This window comes from Terrapene carolina, unplaced genomic scaffold (genome assembly GCF_002925995.2).
Source record: "Terrapene carolina triunguis isolate 2854851 unplaced genomic scaffold, T_m_triunguis-2.0 Scaffold88, whole genome shotgun sequence".
Classification (NCBI taxonomy): domain Eukaryota; kingdom Metazoa; phylum Chordata; order Testudines; family Emydidae; genus Terrapene; species Terrapene triunguis.
The window spans coordinates 29,481,019-29,507,030 of NW_020664439.1; the positions used below are offsets into that span (position 1 = coordinate 29,481,019).

At 42.7% G+C, this 26,012-nt stretch overlaps 1 protein-coding gene across 5 annotated transcripts in view; it reads right to left on the bottom strand.

Annotated features, from left to right (window-relative positions):
• The window catches only part of LOC112103352 (NACHT, LRR and PYD domains-containing protein 1b allele 5-like), a 39,485-nt gene extending 15,023 nt beyond the window's left edge, over window positions 1-24,462 (bottom strand). For 3 of the 5 annotated variants that reach the window (XM_026650199.2, XM_026650197.2, XM_026650201.2), the window contains exons 1-3: window positions 24,370-24,462; window positions 9,677-9,708; window positions 629-679 (exon numbers count right to left, since the gene is read on the bottom strand). In XM_026650199.2, coding sequence (XP_026505984.1) covers window positions 629-679; window positions 9,677-9,708; window positions 24,370-24,407 — 121 coding nt within the window. In that variant the 5' untranslated portion in view covers window positions 24,408-24,462. The remainder of the gene's footprint in view (window positions 1-628; window positions 680-9,676; window positions 9,709-24,369) is intronic. The other 2 variants (XM_026650200.2, XM_026650198.2) reach the window with 1 other exon arrangement.
• Between the last annotated feature and the right edge of the window lie 1,550 nt (window positions 24,463-26,012).

Below are 26,012 nucleotides of genomic sequence, written 5' to 3' on the forward strand. Positions count from 1 at the left end.
GGGAGTATACAACACCAATGCTCCAGAATCTGCACTGGCTTCCTATTGGTTTATGAGTAGAGTTTAAGATCTTGGTTATGACATATAAAGCCCTGAATGGTTTGGGAACTTCCTACCTGAGAGACCACCTCTAGCCCCATAACATAAAGCCCCCAGTTCAGCAATCTAAGCTATGGCTGGCCCACAGCAGACATACTGGGAAAAGAATTCCATGAACCCTCTCCCCACTCTAGCATATCTGCACAGACCAGCCATGATTTGATCCACAGACAGTGAATGTGTTGCAAAAAGGTTTCATTACCTTACATTTTAAAAGTGTAAGCTGAAAAGAAAACATTGGTAAGAAACAAACTCAATTTGAGGAGTTAGAGTAAGCCTGTGATATCAATTTTATTCTATCAAAACATCATGAGAAATTCCTCCCTTTATTTACATAACACCTCAGCAACATGATAGACCTTATTTAGACGCCTTTAAAAAGGATCAGAACAGTAGGTCAAGTCTGTTTAAAATGTAAAATATCCCACACTCAAAGAAAAGAGTATTATATGCATAATCTGCTTGCAGTTTTCAATGGATTCTTCAATAAGACTTGGAGCTTTAGTAAGAATAATACTTTTCTGCTTACCTGATTTACACTCTTGAGCAGAGTCATCCTCTCTAGTGCCATAACTTTCTACTTTAGAAAAAGAAATACAGCAGAGGATAACTTGTATGTTTCACAAGAAAAATGAAAGAATAGATAACATTTTCAAATACATATAAACAGTTAAAGTCCATGAGCCTAGACCAGTGGTTCTCAATCTATTTTTATGCGGCCCACAGTGTTACCTGCGCCCCAGGCTGAGAACCACAGCCCCCCCTCAAACACGCCCCCAGACCCATATGCACAGTGCCTCCAGCCCAGAGCCCCCTCCACATAGCAGGGCCAGGAGCGGAGCCCTGGGTGAGGGACCAGGTGGCATCCCCAGACCGTGGACCCTGCGGGGCTGGCTGGCGGCCCTGACCCCGACTCCACCACGTCTGGCTGGGCAGCCTGGACCCTGCTGCACCAGGGGGCCGGGCAGCCAGGAACCTGGACCCCGCCACACGGGCCCGGCGGCCTTTAGCACACAGCTAAGAACATACATATAAGAACATAAGAACGACCATACTGGGTCAGACCATAGGTCCATCTAGCCCGGTATCCTGTCTTCCGACAGTGGCAAATGCCAGGTGTTCCAGAGGGAATGAATAGAATGGGTAATCATCGAGTGATCCATTCCCTGTCGCTCATTCCCAGCCTCTGGCAAACAGAGGCTAGGGACACCATCTCTGCCCATCCTGACTAATAGCCATTGATTGACCTATCCTCCATGAATTTATCTAGTTCTTTTTTGAACCCTTTTTTGAACCTATAGTTTTAGCCTTCACAACATCCTCTGGCAAAGAGTTCCAAAGGTTGACTGTTCGTTGTGTGAAGAAACTTCCTTTTGTTTGTTTTAAACATGCTTCCTATTCATTTCATTTGGTGACCCCTAGTTCTTGTGTTATGAGAAGAAGTAATTTGATTATATTATGGTCACTATTACCAAGCAGTCCAGCTATATTCACCTCTTGGACCAGATCCTGAGCTCCACTTCAGACTAAATCAAGAATTGCCTCTCCTCTTTTTGGTTCCAGGACTAGCTGCTCCAAGAAGCAGACATTTAAGGTGTCAAGAAACTTTATCTCTGAATCCCATCCAGAGGTGACATGTACCCAGTCAATATGGGGATAGTTGAAATCCCCCATTATTATTGAGTTTTTTATTTTTATAGCCTCCCTAATCTCCCTGAGCATTTCACAGTCACTATCACCATCCTGGTCAGGTGGTTGGTAATATATCCCCACTGCTATATTCTTATTATTTGAGCATGGAATTACAATTCATAGAGATTCTATGGTACAGTTTCGTTCATTGAAGATTTTTACTTCATTTGATTCTACGCTTTCTTTCACATATAATGCCACTCCCCCACCAGTACAACCTATTCTGTCCTTCCGATATATTTTGTACCCTGGTATTACTGTGTCCCATTGAATATCCTCATTCCACCAAGTTTTTGTGATGCCTATTATATCAATATCCTCATTTAATATGAGGCACTCTAGTTCACCCATCCTATTATTTAGACTTCTAGCATTTATATATAAGCACTTTAAAAACTTGTCACTTTTTAGTCTGCCATTACATGATGAAATTGAATGGGACTCTTTTTCATTTGACTGTTTCTTATCAGATCCTGCCCTTATTTTATTATCTTCCATCTTCTCCTCCTTAGTAGAACATAGAGAGTCTCCATTAATAGATCCTCCCCTAAGGGATGTCTCTGTCCGAACCATGTGCTCCTCCACACCTGTCGGCTTTCCCCTGGCCCTTAATTAAAAACTGCTCTACAACCTTTTTAATGTTAAGTGCCAGCAATCTGGTTCCATTTTGGTTTAGGTGGAACCCATCCTTCCTAAAGTTTCCCCAGTTCCTAATAAATCTAAACCCCTCCTCCCTACACCATAGTCTCATCCATACATTGAGACGCTGCAGTTCTGTCTAACTGTCCCGGCACATGGAACTGGAAGCATTTCAGAGAATGCTATCATGGAGGTGGACTTCAGCCTCGTACCTAACAGCCTAAATTTGGCATCCAGGACCTCTCTCCTATCCTTCCCTATGTCATTGGTACCTGCATGTACCACGACACGTAAGTCTCGTCCCCAGCACTACACATAAGTCTATCTAGATGTTTTGAGAGATCTGCCACCTCCGCACCAGGCAAGCAAGTCATCATGCGATTCTCCCAGTCATCGCAAACCCAGCTATTTATGTTCCTAATGATCGAGTCACCCATAACTATTACCTGTCTCTTCCTAATAACTGGAGTTCCCTCCCCTGGAGAGGTATGCTCAGTGTGAGAGGATACCACAACATCATCTGGAAGGAGGGTCCCTCCCAAATATGGGATTGTTTCCCTCTGCTCCAGTTGGATGTTCTCCTTCCCTGAGACTTCATCCTCCTCAACAGCACAGAGGCTGTTAGACCGGGTGTGGGACCGTTCTACTGTGTCCCGGAAAGTCTCATCTATGTACCTCTCTGTCTCCCTTAGCTCCTCCAGTTCACCCACTCTGGTCTCCAAAGCCCGTACACGGTCTCTGAGGGCTAGGAGCTCCCTGCACCGAACATACACATACACCACCTGTCCATAGGGCAGGTAATCATACATGCTGCATTGGGTGCAATAAATTGGATAGCCCCCACTCTGTTGCTGGACTTCTGTCTGGATTCTCTTTTCACTCAGCGCCGGCTCCAGCTTTTTTGCTGCCCCCAAGCAGCGAAGCGGAGGAAAAAAAAAAAAAGAGAAAGCCGGTCGGCAGCAGCTCAATCGTGCTGCTCCATTCTTCGGCGGCAATTCGGCGGCGGGTCCTTCACTCCCTCTCTTCCTCTTCGGCGGCACTTCAGCAGCAGCTCAAAGAGGAAGAGAGGGACTGAGGGATCCGCCGCCGAAGACCCTGACGTGCCGCCCCTTTCCATTGGCCGTTCCAAGCACCTGCTTCCTTCGCTGGTGCCTGGAGCCGGCCCTGTGTTTACTCCTGCAGCTCGTTCCTTTGTTGATATTTTGTTTTTATCAGGGGGTGTTTTTGGCTTTAAGTTTAAAGAATGTTAAGTGTATCTAGCCCCCTCCCCGTACCCCCAGACTCTCCCTCTAAACTCCCTCACAAAACTCCCTGGTTAGCCGCTCCTGTTTGCTAGCTGGGTCACAGCTGTGTGTTAATTGGGCTGCATGCAGGCCCGCGAGTTGATAACCACTGGCCTAGACCTATAAACTATTAACACTAGGGGGATGCATACTCAATAGCTTCTGCAGGCCAAACTCACTGTACACACCATGGGCTCCTTGCACCCCTTTACTTGCACCCTCCCATTCCCTTCTATTTCAGGGGCTCTCTACTACCCTCCCTCCTTATGCCAAGGACTTTGTGTCCCCCATTCCTCCTTCCCCAATGGGCTAGAGCACAGGCGCCAACTTTTGTTGGCGCTGGTGGGTGCTCACACACCCCCGGCCCCGCCCCCTCCCTGCCCCATTGGATCCCTCCCCAAATCCCCGCCCTGGCCCCGCCTCTTCCCCAAGCGTGCCGCATTCCTCCTCTTACCGCCTCCCTCCCAGGCTTGCCGCACGAAACAGCTGTTTTGCGGCGCAAGCACTGGGAGGGAGCGGGGAAAAGCAGGACGTGGCAGCCCACTCAGGGGAGGCGGAGGTGAGCTGTGGCGGGGGGGGGCAGGTCGGGGAACTGCCAGTGGGTGCTCTGCACCCACCAATTTTTCCCCGTGGGTGCTCCTGGGCTGGAGCACCCACGGAGTCGGTGCCTATGGGCCAGAGGCTGTGTGCCCCCCTTTCCCTCCTCACTCATGCCATGGCTACCAAGTTGAGTGTAGGACTTGCTTAGCTGGGCCAGTTATATTGGTCTTATTTTTTGTAGATGTCTTGTTTGCCATTATCTGGCAAAAACTTAAAACTCATGAATGTTTCTGGCAACTTTATTACAAAATAGCACTAAATTGCTCAGTTATTAGAATTATTATTATGTATCATTTGTATTGTGGTAGCACCCAGGAGCACCAGTCATGGACAGCTGGGTGTAAAATTAAATCCACACAAATTTATATTACGATTCTTTAGTCCAAACACCAATTGTTTCCTCTTCAATGATTACTATATTTATAGTACTTGTCCATTTCTAAATGTGAATGGAAGTGTAAAAGTAGTGATTTCTTTATTTAGAAAATTATTGTTGCTCTACATAATTCTCTGATTAACCTAGATCGAAACAAAACAAAAAACAAAACAAAAAACCCCCACAACTTTGGTAAGCTAGAGCTAGGATTGTAAATATATTATGAGAAGGAAGCCTGATTAGAATGTTATAGTTATAAAAATAACCAGTGTTTGAAAGCCAGAAAATGTTAAGTTAAAGTTCTACAAACAACTTTAACTCTGATCCTGTATCATATATGTATGATTTACCTGGAGATGGGAATACATGATAGAGTAATCTTACATTAAGTAGCCAAATGTCCTGTTTTACCAGGACAGTCCTAGTTTTTCAAATGATATCCTACTGGCCCAAGAATTTCTTCTGGGACACACAAAATGTTCTGGCTTTTCATATCATCAGTCAAAATGCTTTGGTTTTTTTAATAACTGCATAATGTTTCCCCAAGAATACGCTCTGTGTTTACCAGGAACAGTATTAATTGTGATGAACAGTTTGGCATTCAGACAAATGTTAAATGACTTAATGAAAATTAATCTTTTGCTCAAAATGGTTATTAATGATACTGGTCATTAATAGGACAGATTACAAAGGATAAATATACGCAAACAACACAGGAAAGCAGGGGCAAGATTAGAAAGGCAAAGGCACAAAATGAGCTCAAACTAGCTACAGGAATAAAGAGAAACAAGAAGACTTTTTATCAATACATTAGAAGCAAGAGGAAGACCAAAGACAGGGTAGGCCCACTGCTTAGTGAAGAGGGAGAAACAGTAACAGGAAACTTGGAAATGGCAGAGATGCTTAATGACTTCTTTGTTTCGGTCTTCACCGAGAAGTCTGAAGGAATGCCTAACACAGTGAATGCTAATGGGAAGGGGGTAGGTTTAGCAGATAAAATAAAAAAAGAACAAGTTAAAAATCACTTAGAAAAGTTAGATGCCTACAAGTCACCAGGGCCTGATGAAATGCATCCTAGAATACTCAAGGAGCTAATAAAGGAGGTATCTGAGCCTCTAGCTATTATCTTTGGAAAATCATGGGAGACGGGAGAGATTCCAGAAGACTGGAAAAGGGCAAATATAGTGCCATCTATAAAAAGAGAAATAAAAACAACCCAGGAAACTACAGACCAGTTAGTTTAACTTCTGTGCCAGGGAAGATAATGGAGCAAGTAATTAAGGAAATCATCTGCAAACACTTGGAAGGTGGTAAGGTGATAGGAAACAGCCAGCATGGATTTGTAAAGAACAAATCATGTCAAACCAATCTGATAGCTTTCTTTGATAGGATAACGAGTCTTGTGGATAAGGGAGAAGCTGTGGATGTGGTATACCTAGACTTTAGTAAGGCATTTCATACGGTCTCGCATGATATGCTTATCGATAAACTAGGCAAATACAATTTAGATGGGGCTACTATAAGGTGGGTGCATAACTGGCTGGATAACCGTACTCAGAGAGTTGTTATTAATGGTTCCCAATCCTGCTGGAAAGGCATAACGAGTGGGGTTCCGCAGGGGTCTGTTTTGGGACCGGCTCTGTTCAATATCTTCATTAACGACTTAGATATTGGCATAGAAAGTATGCTTATTAAGTTTGCGGATGATACCAAACTAGGAGGGATTGCAACTGCTTTGGAGGACAGGGTCATAATTCAAAATGATCTGGACAAACTGGAGAAATGGTCTGAGTTAAACAGGATGAAGTTTAACAAGGACAAATGCAAAGTGCTCCACTTAGGAAGAAAAAATCAGTTTCAAACATACAGAATGGGAAGAGACTGTCTAGGAAGGAGTACGGCAGAAAGGGATCTAGGGGTTATAGTGGACCACAAGCTAAATATGAGTCAACAGTGTGATGCTGTTGCAAAAAAAAGCAAACGTGATTCTGGGATGTATTAACAGGTGTGTTGTGAGCAAGACACGAGAAGTCATTCTTCCGCTCTACTCTGCTCTGGTTAGGCTTCAGCTGGAGTATTGTGTCCAGTTCTGGGCACCGCATTTCAAGAAAGATGTGGAGAAATTGGAAAGGGTCCAGAGAAGAGCAACAAGAATGATTAAAGGTCTTGAGAACATGACCTATGAAGGAAGGCTGAAAGAATTGGGTGTGTTTAGTTTGGAAAAGAGAAGACTGAGAGGGGACATGATAGCAGTTTTCAGGTATCTAAAAGGGTGTCATAAGGAGGAGGGAGAAAACTTGTTCACCTTAGCCTCTAAGGATAGAACAAGAAGCAATGGGCTTAAACTGCAGCAAGGGAGGTCTAGGTTGGACATTAGGAAAAAGTTCCTAACTGTCAGGGTGGTTAAACACTGGAATAAATTGCCTAGGGAGGTTGTGGAATCTCCATCTCTGGAGATATTTAAGAGTAGGTTAGATAAATGTCTATCAGGGATGGTCTAGACAGTATTTGGTCCTGCCATGCGGGCAGGGGACTGGACTCGATGACCTCTCGAGGTCCCTTCCAGTCCTAGAATCTATGAATCTATGGTCCAGTGTTTCATGACAAACTTATTCAGAACACCGGATTACTGAAAAACATCCTCCCACTTGAGAAATACACCCGTTGCTGCTGAGTTAGGAGCTGGCAATAGCAATGTCAGCACGTATTTAAAAAGAGTGCACTTTTGTAGGAGTTTTGTAACCCTAAAAAATTGGTCATAAAAGTGTCCAAGTTTTTGTTTTGGAAAGTATGACACCTTTCATCCTATGGATTGATGTGTGTTTAAAGTAGTGAATGTGGGCACACATTATGCTTCTTTTGGCACAGCATCTGGCCATAACTGGATCAGATGGCTCATGATACTTGGGCCGAGTAAACCTGTGGCTGAATTACTGAAATGATTTGACAGTAAAGCCCTATTTCCTTCTCTCCCAGACTCCATAGTTTAGTAATTAATTATGCTGCTGTCCTTGTTATTCTAACTCTACCTATTTGTTTTTCCTCTCATAAAGATAATTTGCCTCAAGAAACAACTAAAAACAATCAAGAAGTTAAAAGCTTGCACTTGTGACTTCAGTTATTTTGAGACTTTCTCTTAGTTTTTCAGGAAGCAGAGAATTTGACTACTGCCTACAATTTACCCTTGTAAATTGATACTTATTGAACTATCTTCACTCTCCTTTTAAAGACTTCTTCACTATTGAATATACCCTTTGAAATTCTGCCAATCCAGTGGCTTAAGGAAAGCATAACATTATGTCACCAGAAAATGCAAGGTTTGTAACCAGTAGCAAATTTGGGCTCTCAATTCTAGGTGCTGAAGATCAGTGAGAAGTGGCAGTGACATATTACAGCTCCAGGAGAGGGAGGAAAGGTCATGGTCACCCACTCTGTCAGCATGCCTGCCACTACTGAATAGAGAATGTGATGCATAATCATCTAGAATCATTCTGGAGGAGGTCACTCACTCTTCTTTCACACAACTCGTGCCATGACAGCAGAATTACTGATTCCCCTACTCATTACCATAGTACATCCAACAAAAAGAGGAAGCTATTCCGAGATTCCAAGCCTAGAAGGGACCATTGTGATCTAGTCTGACTTCCTGTATAACATAGGCCATAGAACTGGGTTCTATGGGGCGGGGGGGGTAAAATGAAGATGTGCATTAAACAAAGGAACTCAGTTCACACTGGGGTCATTAAGAGCATACAAGAATTTAGATGTATAAGAGCATCTGTACAGATCATCCTGACTTTATTGTAGCTATCATAATTTGAAGCTATATCTGTCATAGTTTATTTTTACACATATACTATAATTGAAATTGTAAGGGCACTATAGGTCAAATTCAGCCATACCTTATCTCACACAAAACACCCACTTACTGCAGTATTTGGCATTATATGACTAATCCATGCTTTAAATGTGATACATAGAAGTTAGACAAAAACATCATTACAGACTAGGGACCGAATGGCTAGGAAGCAGTTCTGCAGAAAAGGACCTAGGGGTTACAGTGGAAGAGAAGCTGGATATGAGTCAACAGTGTGCCCTTTTTGACAAGAAGGCTAATGGCATTTTGGGCTGTATAAGTAGGAGCATTGCCAGCAGATCGAGGGACGTGATCATTCCCATCTATTCAACATTGGTGAGGCCTCATCTGGAGTACTGTGTCCAGTTTTGGGCCCCACACTACAAGAAGGATGTGGAAAAATTGGAAAAAGTCCAGCGGAGGGCAACAAAAACGATTAGGGGGCTGGAGCACCTGACTTATGAGGAGAGGCTGAGGGAGCTGCGATTGTTTAGTCTGCAGAAGAGAAGAATGAGGGGGGATTTGATAGCTCCTTTCACCTACCTGAAAGGGGGTTCCAAAGAGGATGGATCTAGACTGTTCTCAGTGGTACCTGATGACAGAACAAGGAGTAATGGTCTCAAGTTGCAGTTGGGGAGGTTTAGGTTGGATATTAGGAAAAACTTTTTCACTAGGAGGGTGGTGAAGCACTGGAATGGGTTACCTAGGGAGGTGGTGGAATCTCTTTCCTTAGAGGTTTTTAAGGTCAGGCTTGACAAAGCCCTGGCTGGGATGATTTAGTTGGGAATTGGTCCTGCTTTGAGCAGGGGGTTGGACTAGATGACCTCCTGAGGTCCCTTCCAACCCTGATATTCTATGATTCTATGATCATAATGAATTATAAATGCATGATTACCTTTCCTCTAATCATGATATTTTTATACTTTTATAAATAACATGAAAGGAATACATGACGGATCTGAGAAAAATATAAATGATAGAAACCAAAACCCCACACACTCTTTTTCATGAGACTAATGGGATACAAAATAAATGAAGTTTGGTTAAGCAGATTGAGATTCAAGTTCAACAGTTGATAATCTAATAACAAATCCATTTGAAACTATTGTATATTTTGAAAAGTTACTGTACCTTTTGCTTTTAAAGAGGAAACATCATCACCACTGGAAGACAAAATGATTGGTACGTCAGTAATATATGTTAACATTTTGCCATATTCTGTTACTACAACCAACAAGTGACCAGTCTACAACATGATATTTAAGAAGAAATATTTTTAAATGTAAACCCAAAAATCAAAATGAAAAATAACTAGCTAAATACCCTGAAAATCTGAAGAGTAATTCTGATGTAGGGCTTGATCCTACAAGCCCTCACAGAATAGTTTAGCCTCCTCTGGGCTGTAAAACTTTGTTCTAATTCTGGTCGTGGGCTTGGTGTCAGGTGGCTGGGTAGTGTTTTGTGCCCTGTGACATCAGATTCGATGATCTGGTGGTCCCTTCTGGCCTTACACGTAATGACTCTGTGTGCATAGTCACACTGGGGAAATGCTTGTATAAGTAAGGTCTATTCTTGTGAGTAAGGATTTGGAGGATCAGACATAAACACAGTAGAAAGAACAACTACTTTGGGTGTTGACTATTATGAAGAGAAAAAAGTATAAAGAATTATGAGGTAACCCAATCCATGTCAAAAATACTTCAGTGCTTTAATAATAACTTTCATACTATAAAAATTTTCTTTAAAAATTTATTTTTACTGAAACATTATGAATCTGCATACAAAATGGCAGAATGTAGCTATCTTATAATATAATGGGAAAAGCCAACTCAGAACACAATGTCATTATTTGTTGGGGTATCCAAGGGACAGCAAGTGTATTATAAATACTCCAATCCTGCAAACACTCAAACACATGCTTAACCTTAAGCACGTGAGTAGGCCCATTAACGTCAACAGAATGTCTCACTTACCTTCAATTAAACTACTTAAGCATGAGTACAAGAGTTTGCAGGTCCAGGGTCTAAGACCATTTAAAAGTACAAACAAACATTTTTAAAGTGTTTGTTTCAAGCTCCTTAAGAGGAGAATAAGTAGCACTTCCCCATTAAGCAACTCCATGCACTACAGTCCTGACTTTCAGTGTGTATCCTATCAAAAACCTGGGGTGAAATTCTGACCCCACTGAAATTAGTGGGAAAACTCTCACAAGGCCTCTCTTTTGCTCAGACTTCCAATTATATGAAAATACATAATACGGACCAAAATCCAATAAAGACTAGATGAGGATAAAAACTCAATTTTATGTGTAACCTAAGAAACCAAAGCAAAATTTTTTAAAAGTGACTAGTGATGTAAAGTGTCTGAATTTTTGTATGTTCAATCCAAGATAGCGCAGAGGAGCATGATTTTGCACTTTCTGAAAATCAGGACCATTTATGGTGTCTCAAGTTGAGTTGGGCCAGGTCTCTGAAGATGAAAAGCCAGTGAATTAATCTATTGTGCGAATAGATTCAAAATGTAAGAAAATACAAGGCAATACTAATATCTGGCAACCCAGTGCCGAACTATATAATCATTATCAAATTCTCCTCCCAGTAACACTAGTACAACACCCCTAGCATCACTGTGAGGAAAACCTTTCATCTAGACATAATATTCTGGCATAAACTAATTCTTCACTGTAATCAGACACATTGATGGTCTGAAGTTCATTTTTATTCTCCTTTTCTTTCTACTTACCACGTTTTCTTTCCTATAATTTCAACCATTAATTAGATCTTCTTGATCTATTACACTTTATCAAAACAACAGGTGTTTTAATTTCCATATTCACATCTAATTAACTTGACAATCTGCCTTTTTCCTACCGTTTTCTTATACTATTCATCTTTAACATATGAATTATCATTAACACTATTTAATACCTTGTTCATAACACCTACTCTACTGTATAATTTCTTCTCATTAATGCCTTGTATCACTTCAGTTCAATCTATGTTAGTATCTCTTCCTCAGTTTCTGGTGTGGTAAGGAAATAAAGGAAGAGAAGGAAATAAATATAGAGAGAGGCTTGATGTCTTGAACTGTTGTTTCCTTTGATAGCACTTACCTAAGTCTTGTAATGTGGTGCCATTTTATTTTTGTCTTTTTACAATCACTGCTTGCAACATAGCTCAGTAACAGAACTGGTCAATTTTTTAAATTTGAAAATAGCTTTGAAGAATGGCCTATTTTTCAAAATGAAAATTTTCATGGAAAATTTGCATTTTGTTTGCAATTTTTCAGGTTTTGATTTTTCATTTTCCTTCTTTCCCCTTTCTCTTCCTGTTGCCTTCCTTATTCTATTTTTTTCACTATAAATAAAAAATGGGGAGTAGAAGAAAAAGAGGAAAAAAGAAGAAGAATGAGAAAAATAGGTTGGGGGAGACAAGAAACCAAACCCCAATTTTTTTCAGAGAAAATGTCAAAACAAAGGATTTTTAAAAATTGCAAAAAACAATTAATACTTTTGACCAGCTCTACCCAGTATATATTAAAAAGAGTAAGACACACAAAAGTAAACTGATGTAGTAACACTATAGAAGCAGTACTGTATGTGCACTGATTTGTTCACAGCGTGCCTCACAGTGAATTTTGGGTTCAAATATCAGAGAAACATACAATCACACTGTCTCCCTTATAGATAGTGCTACAGAATGAAACAACTCTCTGATTATGCAAATTTAAGACTCAAAAACCTCAACAGTGTTCCCTTAATTCTGAGAGTCAGTTTTCAAATTGAAGTAGGAGATGCACAGATTTCCCTGCCCCAATATGTTCATTAAGCTTTCTGCATTCTGCTAACCAATATCTGCCAGTGTTGATTTTTAGGCTTGGCTCATTAAGATATTTTGGAAGAACGATTGTGTTGCTTTTGTTATTGCACCAAATTACAAATATTATCAACAACTGTTAAGAAACTTGTAGCGGCACAAACAGCTCCTGCTCCCGTTTTGCTACCGGCATGCTGAAGCTGCAGCGGGGAAGGGGCTTTTGCTGCCTGAGCGGCTCAATCCGGCGCGGCTGCCCTGTCAGCCGCTTTTGGGTCTTTAGATAGCCGTCCGGGGGGAAATCCCGGACATTTTTAGCTTTTTACAAATTCCCCCCGGACGGCTATTTAAAGACCCAAAAGCCGGACATGTCCAGGGAAACCCGGACGGATGGTAACCCTAGATAAACCAAATCTTCAGTTATAGGGGACCTTGGTGAAGGATGTGTCCAATCCTTGCAGTTGTTCTAAATATTTTTACAGCTACAGAGTCATCAATCTTATGGCTTTGCACGATTGTCTTAATGGCTGGTTCTGGCCTTGGGATCCCTCTGTAGCTTTAATAGCAATTTGTCTAACTGCCAAATACACTTGATGGACCTTGGCACAGGATTCCCTAAGACTATAGACTTGGCAGCCTTGCTCAGCTGGTCTTGTGACATAGGTAGAGCCCTGTGAAACTATTTTTATTTTTTTATAATTTTTTTTTTTATTTTGGGGGGATTTTTTTTGTCCTTGTGTAACCCACATACCTCCTGGGTGTGGTGTTCTGTCCCATCTAATGGCACCGAGGCCACCTAAAAAGAGAGATAAAATGAGTCTGTTCTACAGCCTTAGCTAACAGCCAGTTGACTTTTAGCTCATGCACTAAGCTCCAGAGGTCCCCAGTTAGATCTCGCCTGTCAACGACCAGGGTCTGTCAGCATTAAAAGTGGGGGCTCGTCCAGAATTTCAACTGGGAAGTCTCTGAAGCTCAGGGCACGCTTCCTCAGCTAGGGGAAGTATGCAACCCACACACCTCCTGGGTGTGGAGTTCTGTCCCATCTAGTGGCACCGAGACCACTTAAAAAGAGAGAAAAAATTAGTCTGCTAACAGCCACCTGGCTTTTAGCTCATGCAGTAGATGCTCATGCATTAAGCTCCAGAGGTCCACGGTTCAATCCTACTTGCCAACAACTGGGGTCTGTCGGTGTTACACTTGCGTTTTATACATTTTATCCACTAAGGAGCTCGCCCTGCTGCGGGGTGACTTTTGCTTTTTTTTCCTTTTATACGTTGTTTTTTGTTTTATTTCGTGTTATTGAGTATTTGCAAAAAACATGGAGCTCTAGACATGGGTGTGCATCACAAAACTATCTTGGAGTTTGTTTTTAAGCTGCTATATTTGGAAGATTAGCTTTCCAGCATTTGGGGTCTGATCCAATTCTTAGTAAAGTCAATGGGAGTTTCAAAACTCCCAACACAGTCAATATGAGTCTCTCCATTGACTTCAGGTCCTTGGTAAAAATTTTTAAACTAAGTACTGATAAAGTAACTAGAGCTAGGTGGGAAATAGTTTTCTCATGCTGTGAGAATTTTCCAGATTTTGAAAAACATTTCTGTCACAAATCAGAATGAAATGTCACAATCTCAAAAATTTTCACAAACCAATAGTCCAAAAATAATTTTTTGATTAGGTCAAATCAAAATGTTTCATTTCAATTCTAACCTTTCTCCATTTTTAACCTTTTTAAAAATATATATACATACATGTAAAATGAAAAGTCACTTCAAAGGAAAAAATGAAATTTTTCAAAAATGTCAAAACAAGATGTTTCAACAATTCCAAATGTTTGATATTCAATTTTTTTTAAATCGGGTGATTTGTCAAAACCAACCCTTTCCCAGAAACAGTTTTGGTTTCAATGAATTAGCATTTTCCTACAAAAAATGTTTCTGCTGAAAATTCCTGACTACCTGTAAAAGTAACCTCCTAAATATGACAGGTTTCAAAGTAGCAGCCGTGTTAGTCTGTATCCGCAAAAAGAACAGGAGTACTTGTGGCACCTTAGAGACTAACAAATTTATTTCAGCATAAGCTTTCGTGGGCTACAGCTCACTTTGACAGTCAAAGTGCTTTTTCAGGCACAAGATCTATGCACAGACTTATATCTCAAGCTGCAGAGCACTATACCCCTTTTACAAATTATTCCACTTGAACTCTACTGGGAATATATGCAAATCAACTACAGGAGAAGACAAAAAGCACAAAAATCCATGCAGAGCAACTAGAGGAGTCAGAAAGCATGAGACAACAGAAGGAATTAAGATTTTGGTTTCAAGGAGAAAGACCTCAGAGTAAAACTAGTCTGCCAAATTTGTTCCATCTTCTCCCTTGTGCATCACTACCTTGTACTACCCTGCACTTTCTAGATATGCCTACTGAAAGCAATCAACAAATATCACGTGATATGTGGGTAGGTTGAAACATCATTATTTGCTGGATCAGTAATAAAACAATGCCAGTTTACCTACCAAAAAAATCCACCAACTCAATCCAGCTAATTTAAGAATATCACTACACGTAAGAAGTTCCAGTCATCTTATAACGTGTCAAGACAGAATTTACCTCTTATATGATTAAATTATTCCCAGCAGTGATAACATGAAATTTAAATATGTTGCTATATATCTGATTACTTGGAGGATCTATTTTTTATTAATTACACAAATGTGTTTATATTACTTCCATGTTCCTTCTACACTCGTCACATACTAAAGGGGGATGACAGATTTAAAACTGCTGATCACAATAACAATATATAATTAATCAGCTCATTTCTTCAACAATTTTTGTCTAAGTAAGGAGTGAAAATCAGGCCGTTGTAATTAAGTTACATATATCCCTTAATGTTGTAGAGATAAGATTAAAAATTAACAAAGTCTGTTAATATACAACCAGATAGTTCAATATGCTGTTATGCCACTTTCTGTTTGCTACCAATTTTGGTATATGCCAGTTACTATTTATAGTTATTGGTCAGCATTAAAAACAGTGCATTGCTGTATAAACAATTGCTAGCTGTTCCTTCCCAATTATAACCTGTCTTCTCAAAAAAACACATTCAGGCTTCTTCTAGTCATTGGGGTTTTTGGAAAATTGCATCAACATATAAAATGTAATTCTTAAATGCAACATTTTGTTTTAAAAAATAAAGATTGCATATGATGCTGAAGGAAGACAACTCCTGCAGCGTCTTTAAAAGGTTTCTTTCAGTCAGAAAGTTTGTTACTCAAAGCATGCCTGATACATATATGTATGATATGCCTTTGTAATGCAAATGTGTGCAATATTTTGTGTTATACTCAGAGTGCAAGAAACCGAGAAACTAAAATGATAGACCAACTATTTTTAAGATAACTATAAGTAAAGAGAAGTCTGATTTGTGCTGAACTTATTAAGAACCCACATCCTCTCCGATATAATCAATATCATAATGGATACTGATTTCTTTAAAACGCAAGGGACAATCTAAACCACAGGCTCTCCTCCTTCCTCAGTTACTGCTGCCAGGGACTTTCTGCTTTGTTGCAGTGGCCGTCCATGAAAGAGAATACTGTTTTCTAGGGGCCGTTTTTTTTCTAAGTATTTAGACAGTGCAGTAGGAACCATACTTGCAATGCTGTCTCTTGTTAGTTAAGAAGATAATCAAAATACCACACAGTATGTCACTAAAACGACCTCTTTATTGGTGCAGAAAAAACAAAGACACAGTTCCTAACAAGCACAAAAAGAGTGCTACTCCAGTGACCAAAAAGCCTGAGGCAGCAGCAGGAATGGAGTACGCAATTCAGATTTTCAATTCAATTTTCCAAGCTATTACCATTGTTTAAAAAAAAACCACTATTATTATTTATTATTATTATTATTATTGTTAAATATTTGTTTATTGGTAGTAATAGCAGCTATAGTAGTGAGCATTTATACAGCACCACAAACAGAGGTGGTAACTGAAGCCACGGAAGGAGAGAAGGCCTTGGGAGAAAACAAAGAGAAAGAAGAGAAGGAGACTGAAAATAAAGCCTGGGCCTGTTAATGTCCTCAGATTTCTCTGACCCTTTTCAATCTGCGTTTAAGCCAAGGTATGGCTCAGAGATTGTGCACCACTGAAACCAGCACAATCTCCTTCCAGTAATGCACAAAGATGAGACACCCACATGACTTTTCCAGATCTGTCTGCTGACTTTAATACTTCTAACCATGAGGTGGTATTGATGCATTTGCAGATGTTGGCAGGGCTAAATGGAGTTGCTTTAAGGGACTCTATTCATTTCTCTTTGCAAGGACCTTGCTGTTTTTACAAGATGACTGTTCATCAGCCTCAGGTACACTCATTTATAAGGTTCAACAAAAGTCTGTGTTGTCATTTCTCCATTCTACTATTCACCCTAAGAGGCTGCTGGGGAAAGAGTGAGATATTTAGATTGCTGTACCAATCAATACACAGATGACACAGAGCTCTATGTGTCTCTCTTGTCAAAACCAGGCCATTTAGTAACTCAGCTTTCCCAGTGTCCATTTGAGATGAGAGCACAAGCCTGTTCTGGAGAATTCAGGAAACATTCAGAGAAAATGGCAGATGTAATATTAGTGTGTCCCTTCTACTATCACTGAAGTTCACAGTTCAGGAGTTTTTCTGGATCTTGAGCTGCTTTTGGACATCCAAATAACAATGGTAGTCCTGTTGTTGTTTTTCAATTGACTTCACTTGCCAAGGAATTCCTCCTGGAATTAGCTAGCCATTATCTACCTAGCCTAACACCCATGTTTTTGTCTCAGAGATTGCATTACTGCAAAGCACTCTACATAGGACTCCACCTGAATACCATTTGGAAAATTCAGGTAGTGCAGGATGCAGTTGCTTGCTTACTCAGAGGCGTTTCATGAAAGAGATCACACCTATGGCTCTGGATATTTCACTGGCTCCCAACTCATTTCTGGGTACAATTTAAGGTGTTGGTATTGACCTATGAGTCTTTTATGGTTTCAGTCCTAAGTATCTAAAAGTCAATAGGATTTAGTTGCTTTAACCTGCAGCTGAGATCAACTGCGCATCATTTGCTGAAGATCCCTAGAATTACTAGCTTAAGCTGGTGATAGGGTATTCTCAACAGAGGGCCCTCAACTCTGTAATTCACTTCCCCCTTTGGTCTGGCAAAGTCCACATTTGTTAACCTGCCAGACCAACTACAAAGATCATCTAATCACTCGAGGCTTTCCTGAGGAGAGTAGGGTAAGCAGAGGCAGACAGTTTTTTAATGTAATTTTTTTGACATGTTTTTTAATATAGATTACTATTGTTATAAATCTCATATAGTAAGTGTTTTTATGTTACATGTCAGGTTAGCCACACAGAGACAGAGGCGAAATGGATACTAGCAACAACTTAATTGTATTTAAAAAAAAAAAAAGGGTGGATTGTCTCCAGCACTAGGGAAAGATGTGCTGCAATATTCTTCACACAAAGCCACCTACTGACTAAACACTGTAATGCAATTTCAACTTCCCAACTCTCTCTCTTTTAATTTTTCTTTTCTGCATTTTAACAATTTTAAAACCAGAAAACTATTTTTTCAAACTAACTTTAAATCTAAACAATTTTTGGTCTGTTACTCATCCCTAAATCATAGTGTTTTTTTAACTATGCAACCAGAACAGGTAACAAGGTGGTGACTAGTCTGCCTTTTGTTTGCAACAGCTGTCTCTGGGAGGTGTGGAACAGGTGAATCTTCTGCTCCTGGTTCTGAGCAATTTGAAGGTTGCTCAGTTTTGATTGTTGACTCAACGAACTGAAGATATTGAAAGCTGCTGAAAGCCCCACTATCTGTCTAAACAGTGTATTATCTGGGTGTGATGCTTGCAGACCAGGTCCCAGCTCATGCCAAGACCCAAGGCCTCATTGAACACTGACAAATGCATAGCTGGAAACCAGTCTGGCTTACCAGTGGGTTAATATAGTTAAAACAGATATTATAAGAATTTGTTTAGACATTACGAAATGCTTGTAGGATGATGCATGCATTAATCCTACTTATAATAGCTGTATCCCATGGTATAAAGTTATATTGAGTGTTTGCATTGTAAACCTCTGTAATTATGTAACTCACCAAACAGGAAAAGAAGAATTAATTAAGGTAAAGTGCTCGTCCTGCACACAAAATGGCTCATTGACGGTAAATGAGACATTGTGTAGCATCAAAGGACAGAGACCTAGTCGATGACATTCCTAAATCACTCCAGGAAGGGGAGGCATGCACATGAACTCATCCCAGCAGCTTGGATTTTGAGGTGAAGGGGATAAAGATCCATGACAAGGAGAAATGGGGTCTCTTTATGCTGTCTGGACAACCTCATTTATGTTCTTAAGCAGCTCTGACATCTTTCTTTGGAAAATTTCAGGAGCGCTGGTAATCCCAAAAGGTAAGCAAAATCTCCCAAACAGCATAATGAATGTAGTCTATGTCTATGCGGTAAGTCAACCTATGTTACGCAACTCCAGCTACGTGAATAACGTACCTGGAGTCGACGTACCTTAGGTCGAGTTACCGCGGGGTCTACACTGCGGGGGTCGACGGGAGAAACTCTCCCGACTTACCTTACTCTTCTAGTCGGGGGTTGAGTACAGGGGTCTTCACTGGACCCACTAAATCGACCGCCAGTGGATCGATCTCAGAGCATCGATCCTGGCCGTAGTGTAAACATAGCGTCAGGGGCAAAGATTCCTAAACATAAGCAAGAGATCCCCATGCTGCTTGGCAGGGGTCAGCCCTAGGACATATAAAGCCACTTATTATAGAAGATTATATTACCTTTTAAAATCTAAGCCTGCAACTCATTTGTGTGTATATATTTCCTGTTTTAATTCTGTAAATAACTCATTTATTTTTCCTAGTTAATAAACTTTAGTTAGATTATTACAGGACTGGGTACAGGCATTGTCATTGGTTTGAGATATGAGTATAATTGATCTCGGATAAGTGACTTGTCCTTTCTGTTGATAAGGATAGAAGTTTCCAGTCAGTTATCAGTTTAAAGGAACTCAATCTACACAGATATCTGTAGAAGTTCTTATATGGCCATACACTTGCCAGGCACTCCTTTTCAAACTGTGCATATTCTTTTTCTGCTTTGTAACTGTACGAGAGCAGAATGCACCACCAAGGCCAGCTACTGGCACCAGCACAGACCACTGAGAGTTTGTTTACATCGTAGAACATTAAAAGTAGAGCAGTTGAGAACACTTCTTTTTCCTTTTTGAAGGAAGTCTTCTGATTTTGTACCCACAGCCAGGATGTATTGGACCATAACAGTTTATCAGAGGATCTCTCACTGTAGAAAGATCTTGCATGTATCAGCCAAGATACTTTACCATGCCCAGTATGTATCTCAGTTCTGGTACATTCAATTCTCTAACTGCTTTTACTTTCTCAAGGGAAGGACTAATTCCATCTTTGGTTACTTTCTGTCCCAAAAATTCAATTTGGTATAGGCAGAAAACACACTTCTCTTTATTTAGCTTGAGTACAGACTCACTGATTAAGCTCAGAACTTTGAGAGTTTTATGTTCTCCCAATGATGACCTGTACACTTTTAAAATTTCATCCCTAAAAACAACAACCTCATTTATGTTCTTAAGCAGCTCTGCCATCTTTCTTTGGAAAATTTCAGGAGCGCTGGTAATCCCAAAAGGTAATCTTTGAAAGCAAAATCTCCCAAACAGCATAATGAATTGTAGCGGGGTGGTTACCCGCTCCGGCCCTGACAGGGTTAAGGCCAGCCCTGGGAGAGGCCTGGGCTGTAAGGAAAAGCCCAGGCTGCTTAGGAAAGCAGGCACAGCTGGGGCCATACCCCAAACAGAGCACAGCAGGTCCTTATAAAAGGCTGCTAGCTTGGAGCTAGAGTAGCTCTTTCTGGTCTTGGAGGAAGCAGGGCCTGGCTGTTGGTAACAAAGGTACTGGGAGTGAAGCAGGGCTGGGGAAAGGCCAGAGAAGCAGGGGAGCTCCAGGCTGGTGACTCCCCAGGCTGCAGGGCCTGGTCCTAGGACCACCCCTGAGGTACTACAGCAGTAAAAACAGCTGTGCAGAAGTTCTGGCTCTGGCTAAAGCTTGGGCTCTGAAGCCCAGCCTCCTTCTAAGCTTCAACCCAAGCCCAAACATCTACACGGGCAGTTCTCAAACTGTGGCTCAGGACCCCAAAGTGGGTCGTGACCCAATTTTAATGGGGTCGCCAGGGCCAGCATTAGAGTTGCTGGGATCTGGGGGCTGAAGCCAGAGCTCTACCCCCACCCGGGGCGGCAGGGTTTGGGCTGCGGCCCCCAATTCCCCCACCCAGGGCTGAGGGGTTTGGGCTCTGCTCCTCCCTCCCCCCCGGGTCATGTAGTAACTTTGTTGTCAGAAGGGGGTCGCGATGCAATGAAGTCTGAGAACCCCTGATCTACCCAGCTATTTTTAGTCCCATAGCATGGGCCCTGCAAACCCAAGGCTGTCAACCTGGGCTCTGAGATTCACTGAAGCTCGCTGTGTAGTTGTACCCTCAGCAGTCACTTCCCATACTGCCTTTATGTGGCAGACAGTGGCAAAATGTCCAATTTTTGTGAATTTACAGCATTTGGCTGCTTTAGCAGAGCACTCACCTCTTGGACTGTGATCTTTTCCACATCTTGTGCATCTAGTCTGAAAAGTCAGATTTTGCCTGGGGCTTACCCCATATTGCTTTGAGAACTTATTACAATTGCTTTTTGCAGCTGTATTATATCTCCTATAGTGATTCTGTTTGTAAGTCACTTCCTCTAGGTTACTTTCTGGTGGCCACTGGTTTCTATTTTGAATTTTAATCATTTCCAGATGTGTCTCTTCACTTTCAGTTTCTCTGGAAGTCCCTTATCTAAAATGCCAATCGCTACTGATTCTAATGTGCTCTTCCCTTTTTGTCTTCAAAGTCCCAGTTTTCTGCCATGCCATACAAGCCTCTCATAAAAGAATCCAGACTCCTCACATTTTTGGACATGCTGGTAGAAACATGCTCACTCAAACCACATTACGGTGAGGTATAAAAAGCTCATAAACTTAGCCAGCAGCACAGCATAATTGTTCTTGTGGGTCTCCACTCCAAAGGCAAAGAATTTAAAGATATGTTCAGCTTTCCTGCCCATGGCCATACACTACAAAACTACACTGCACCTCCCCACTCTTCTCTGATGTGGAGACATGCAAATTGCTCCTTCCAATCAGGCCAGTCTAATGGTCTGTTGAAGCTGAAGCTCTCTGGTGAACGGAACTTTGGCAGTTTGACAAAATTCTGCACTGTCTATTGTTTGTCTTCTGACACCGTGTCAGGTTAGTCAGGCAGAGGCAAAATGGACATTAGCAACAATAACTTTACTGTAAAAAAGAATGTAGACTGTCTTCAGCACTCTTCACACCACATCACTAAACGTTATAATGCAGTTTAAACTTTCCATCACAACATGTAAGTAGATAACTCAGAAAAATAAAGGGCAGTATCAATGTAAAATTTGATACATGAGTATTTTATTGAAAATGTGTCAATGCCCATAACATTTCAATTGGCCTCCAGTCTTTTCTCAAAGCAACTGTAGTTCAGTAAAAACGTTGTAAGTACAAGTAAACATTTTTATGTAATGACCAGCTTTCAAATTTTATTTCTGTGGTGGAATAATAAACAGGTAAATGAGGTTGTATAATTGACTTTAGTTTTATCTTCACACTAAGCAGAAAAGTGCCAGAACATGGATCGCTGACACTTTCTGCTTGCACTTTTATTAGCAGAAAAGCTGCTGTTCGATATATCCTGGGAGCCCGGAGAGAGGCTATAGGCAGTGGTGGGCTTTTTCATCTCAAGATGTCACAGGACCCACTACTTTCATTCCCTTCCTGCCTCTCCTCTCTCTCATCCAGGCCTATGTTTGGAATTCAGCGGATCAGGACTACTTGCTGCTACTTCTGCTTATCTGATGCAATGGGTACAAATAACCTGGGCAATAAATACTGGGCATTTAGCTACAATCATTAGTAGTCCCCCAGCAGCTCCTATGCTTACCTTGATTCTTTAATACAAGATAAAATTGTTTCTTCCTAGGACTTTCAAGGTGGTCAATTGGGTTTTCACATTCTGCTACCCATCAACTAGTGACATACATTCGGGACTCTGAGCGTTGGTTTTACTAAATAAGATATAATCTTCACTGGAAAGTTTCCATTCTTTGCTTTTTATTTTCTCCCCACCTCCTTTCAGTTGAACAGTTATATGCCCCAGTGAAAAAAGAGACAGGAAAAATTAAACAAAGAAAAAAATGAACCAGAGGATTATTATTCTGATCCTCCGGCGGCTACTGGAACAGAAACTGAAACAGTTTTGCAGATAAACAGTGGTTAAGGCTTTGCAGGCAAAGCTAAATGTTTATGCATATAAATTTTTGAAGTTAATACTACCCAATGCAAACACTTGTTCTTACGTTTTACAAAACAAACTAGACAGCACTAAACTCCCTTTTTTCCTTGAGAAACATTTTTATTAATGTAAGAAAAAAGTTGGTATAGAAGAGCACAGAAAGAAACCCCATATCACAATATTTGCAAGGCTGATCCATGTATTCATGCTTACTATGCCGGGACAGAAGAAGAGTCTTAGGGAGAATATAGAACTATGGGGGGGGGTATTTAGTTTGACATTGCTATGAGCTGTTTATTGTTTTAGCTTTTGTATGTGGACTTAGAAACCGTCAGATAAATGCATTTTATATGCTGAATAATAAATAAATTTGAGAATTTTATATATTACTGAACAACCTACAATGGCTGAAATTGTTTTGGAGGGAAAATTTGTAACTTTCTTTGGAAATGTATAAAACGTTCATATTTTTGGGGCTTGTTAAAAATCTGGATCACAAGCCACCTGCATGCACACTCATTTTAATGTTTTTTCAAGAATTTTTCTGTGAATGTTTTCTTTAGATCAGTAAATGGAAAAATAAATATTTAGATCAGAAACTTCATCTGGTTCTGCACTTTGTTTGTGCACCTCATCTCAGAAGATAAAGATCTGAATTTCTGAAAAAAATAACTGACAAAGTGATGTAGAAGCGCCTGTTCCCCTCCCCGTGTTATTATATGGTGCCTGTCGCTTTAGGATCTGAGCATCTATCTTGAAGTAATGAGTGTATTTGTCTCCCCCGCTAGGGAAGTGCTATTAGCCCCACTTTGCACATGGGAAACTGAGGCAAAGGGTATATTAAATGACCTGCCCAAGATCACACGGGAAATCTTGGGCGGAGAGGGAGGCAGTTCCCCGTGAGATGCAAGCCGTGACTCTGGGCAGGCAGCCGGGCCCCTGCGCAGTACCTGCCACCGGCCCTTCCTTCCACTCGCGGTAGCCTCGAGCAGGGCTCGTCCATCTCTCCCTTGCAGGCTGGTACCTGGGAGGGGTGGAGGCATCGCTGCATCTGTCTGTCTCGAGAGGCCTCCACTTCCCATTCCGCCAGCTTCTCGGGGTTTCAGCGGAGGAGGGGGCCGGTCACGGCCCGCCTGGGCACACTCCCCGTGGGAGCTCAGCGTGCGCACAGCACCTGTGCCCGGCGGGCGCCACCTCCCCTGCCCGTGCCCAGCAATGGCGCCCTTTGTTGTCCCTGTGCGGCGGCCGCCCCTTGCCGCATCCCATCCCGGCGTCCGCCAGGGCTTCCCGCGCACCGGCCCGACTCAGCCGCCTCCCCCTGCGGCAGAGGCCGAGCAGGCCGGAGAGCGCGGCGCTTTGTCCCTGGTACCCAGGCAGCTGCCCCAGGTTCCCGCAGCCGGGAGCAGCAGGGCTGCCCATCCCCCGGCAGCCAGGTGCAGCCCGCGACCGGCCCCCGCCGCACGCCGAGCCCCAGGACCCCGCTACAAGCCCAGCCCCAGGACCCCGCTGCACCGCGCGCCCTGGACCCCGCCGCACGCCCAGCCCCGGGACCCGCCTGCTCACCTGCCCTGCACATCCTGACACTCCTGGCCGCTGGTCATCGTGCCCGGGCCCGGGGAGCAGCGGGCGCGAACGGCTCGCGCAGGCTGTAGCGGCTCCAGCTGCAGGCACCGCGCGGCTGCACGCCTCAGCGCGGGAGGGGAGGGGGGATGGGGAAAAAACAACGGAAGCCTCCGGTGGGGAAGCGGTCGGGTCCCGTAACCGGGGAACGCGCATCCCTCGCCGGGCTGCTGCTCCCGCGGCAGGGACCAGGCGTCTCCCGTCCGCAGCGCCGCGGGAGAAGGAAGAACTGCTGCAGTCGGAGACTGGCCAGGGCCAGAGACGGGGGAATCCCCGGAAAGGAGATGACAGCACCAGCAATGCAGAGACCTGGCAGGATGGAGCCGCAGGGCAGAGCCGAGTGTCACAGCTGCTGGTGCTCCATCACCCCTGTGCTTTCCGCGGCAGGGAGCACTCCCAGCGTGGCTGGCGAGCACCTCCAGGGCTAGGACTCAGGAAATCGGGGTTCTGGTCCTGACACTGCCTGCTCGGAGACCTTGGGCAAGTCGTCTCTCTTTGCTTCAGTTTCCCTATCTGTGGACAGGGCATAATGAGCCCAGCCGCCTTTGTAAAGCACATTGACATCTACTGATGAAAAGCCTTATATAAGAATTAGGGGGTGTTGTATTATGGGTACTTGTATGGCCCCATTACTGTAGTACAGGGTGGGCAAACTTTTTGGCCCGAGGACCGCATCTGGGTGGGGAAATTGTTTGCAGGGCCATGAATGTAGGGCTCGGGTAGGGGATTGGGGTGCAGGAGGGAGTGCGGGGTGCAGGAAGGGGCTCAGGGCAAGGAGTTGGGGTGTAGGAGGGGCACTGGGTGTGACAGGGGGCTCAGAACGGGGTTGGGGTGCAGCAGGGATCTCAAGGCAGAGGGTTAGGAGGCTCAGGGTAAGAGGTTGGGGTGCAGGAGAGGTTCAGGGTGCGGGCTCCGGCCTGGCGCCACTTACCTCGAGCGGCTCCGGGGTGGCAGCTGTGTACAGCGGGGCTAGGGCTGGCCCCGCGCCACTCCCAGAAGTGGCCAGCATGTCTGGCAGTGGGTCCTGGGGGTAGGGTGGGGCATGTGGCTCCCATTGACTTTACTAAGGGCTAGATCGTAGCCTGGCCTACATGCCCATGCAGAAGGGTAAAACTTCCCCTTAAGATTCTGAGCAGCATTCTCCAAGCTTGAGTCCAGGCATGTAGGGGAAGCTGGTACTGTCCACCTATTATTCTCCCATTCCACACAAGTGGGCAGAGAGAGGTGGAAGTGGATGGAGCACTACTACGAACTATTTTGAAAACACTAGTATATGTTCAATAAACTACATACTGTTTTCATATTGGCTTTGTTTTCATAGGGCTACCATAAAGATTTGACAGCTCAACACATGACCTAACTTATCTTTCTTTAAAAGGCTATGTCATTCTCAGTATTTTCAACCCCATTCATTCAAAAGTTATGAAGAAGGCACCCGAAAAGCAGTTCCACAGGAATTGCTTTCCTCCCGCCCTCCCCCCACCCCGATACAGAAATCTTTTTTTGAAATTAAAACTATGCTAGTAAGCCATACTGAAACCAATCAAGCACCTCTGGATTTACATTGATGTAACTAACTTCTGCCT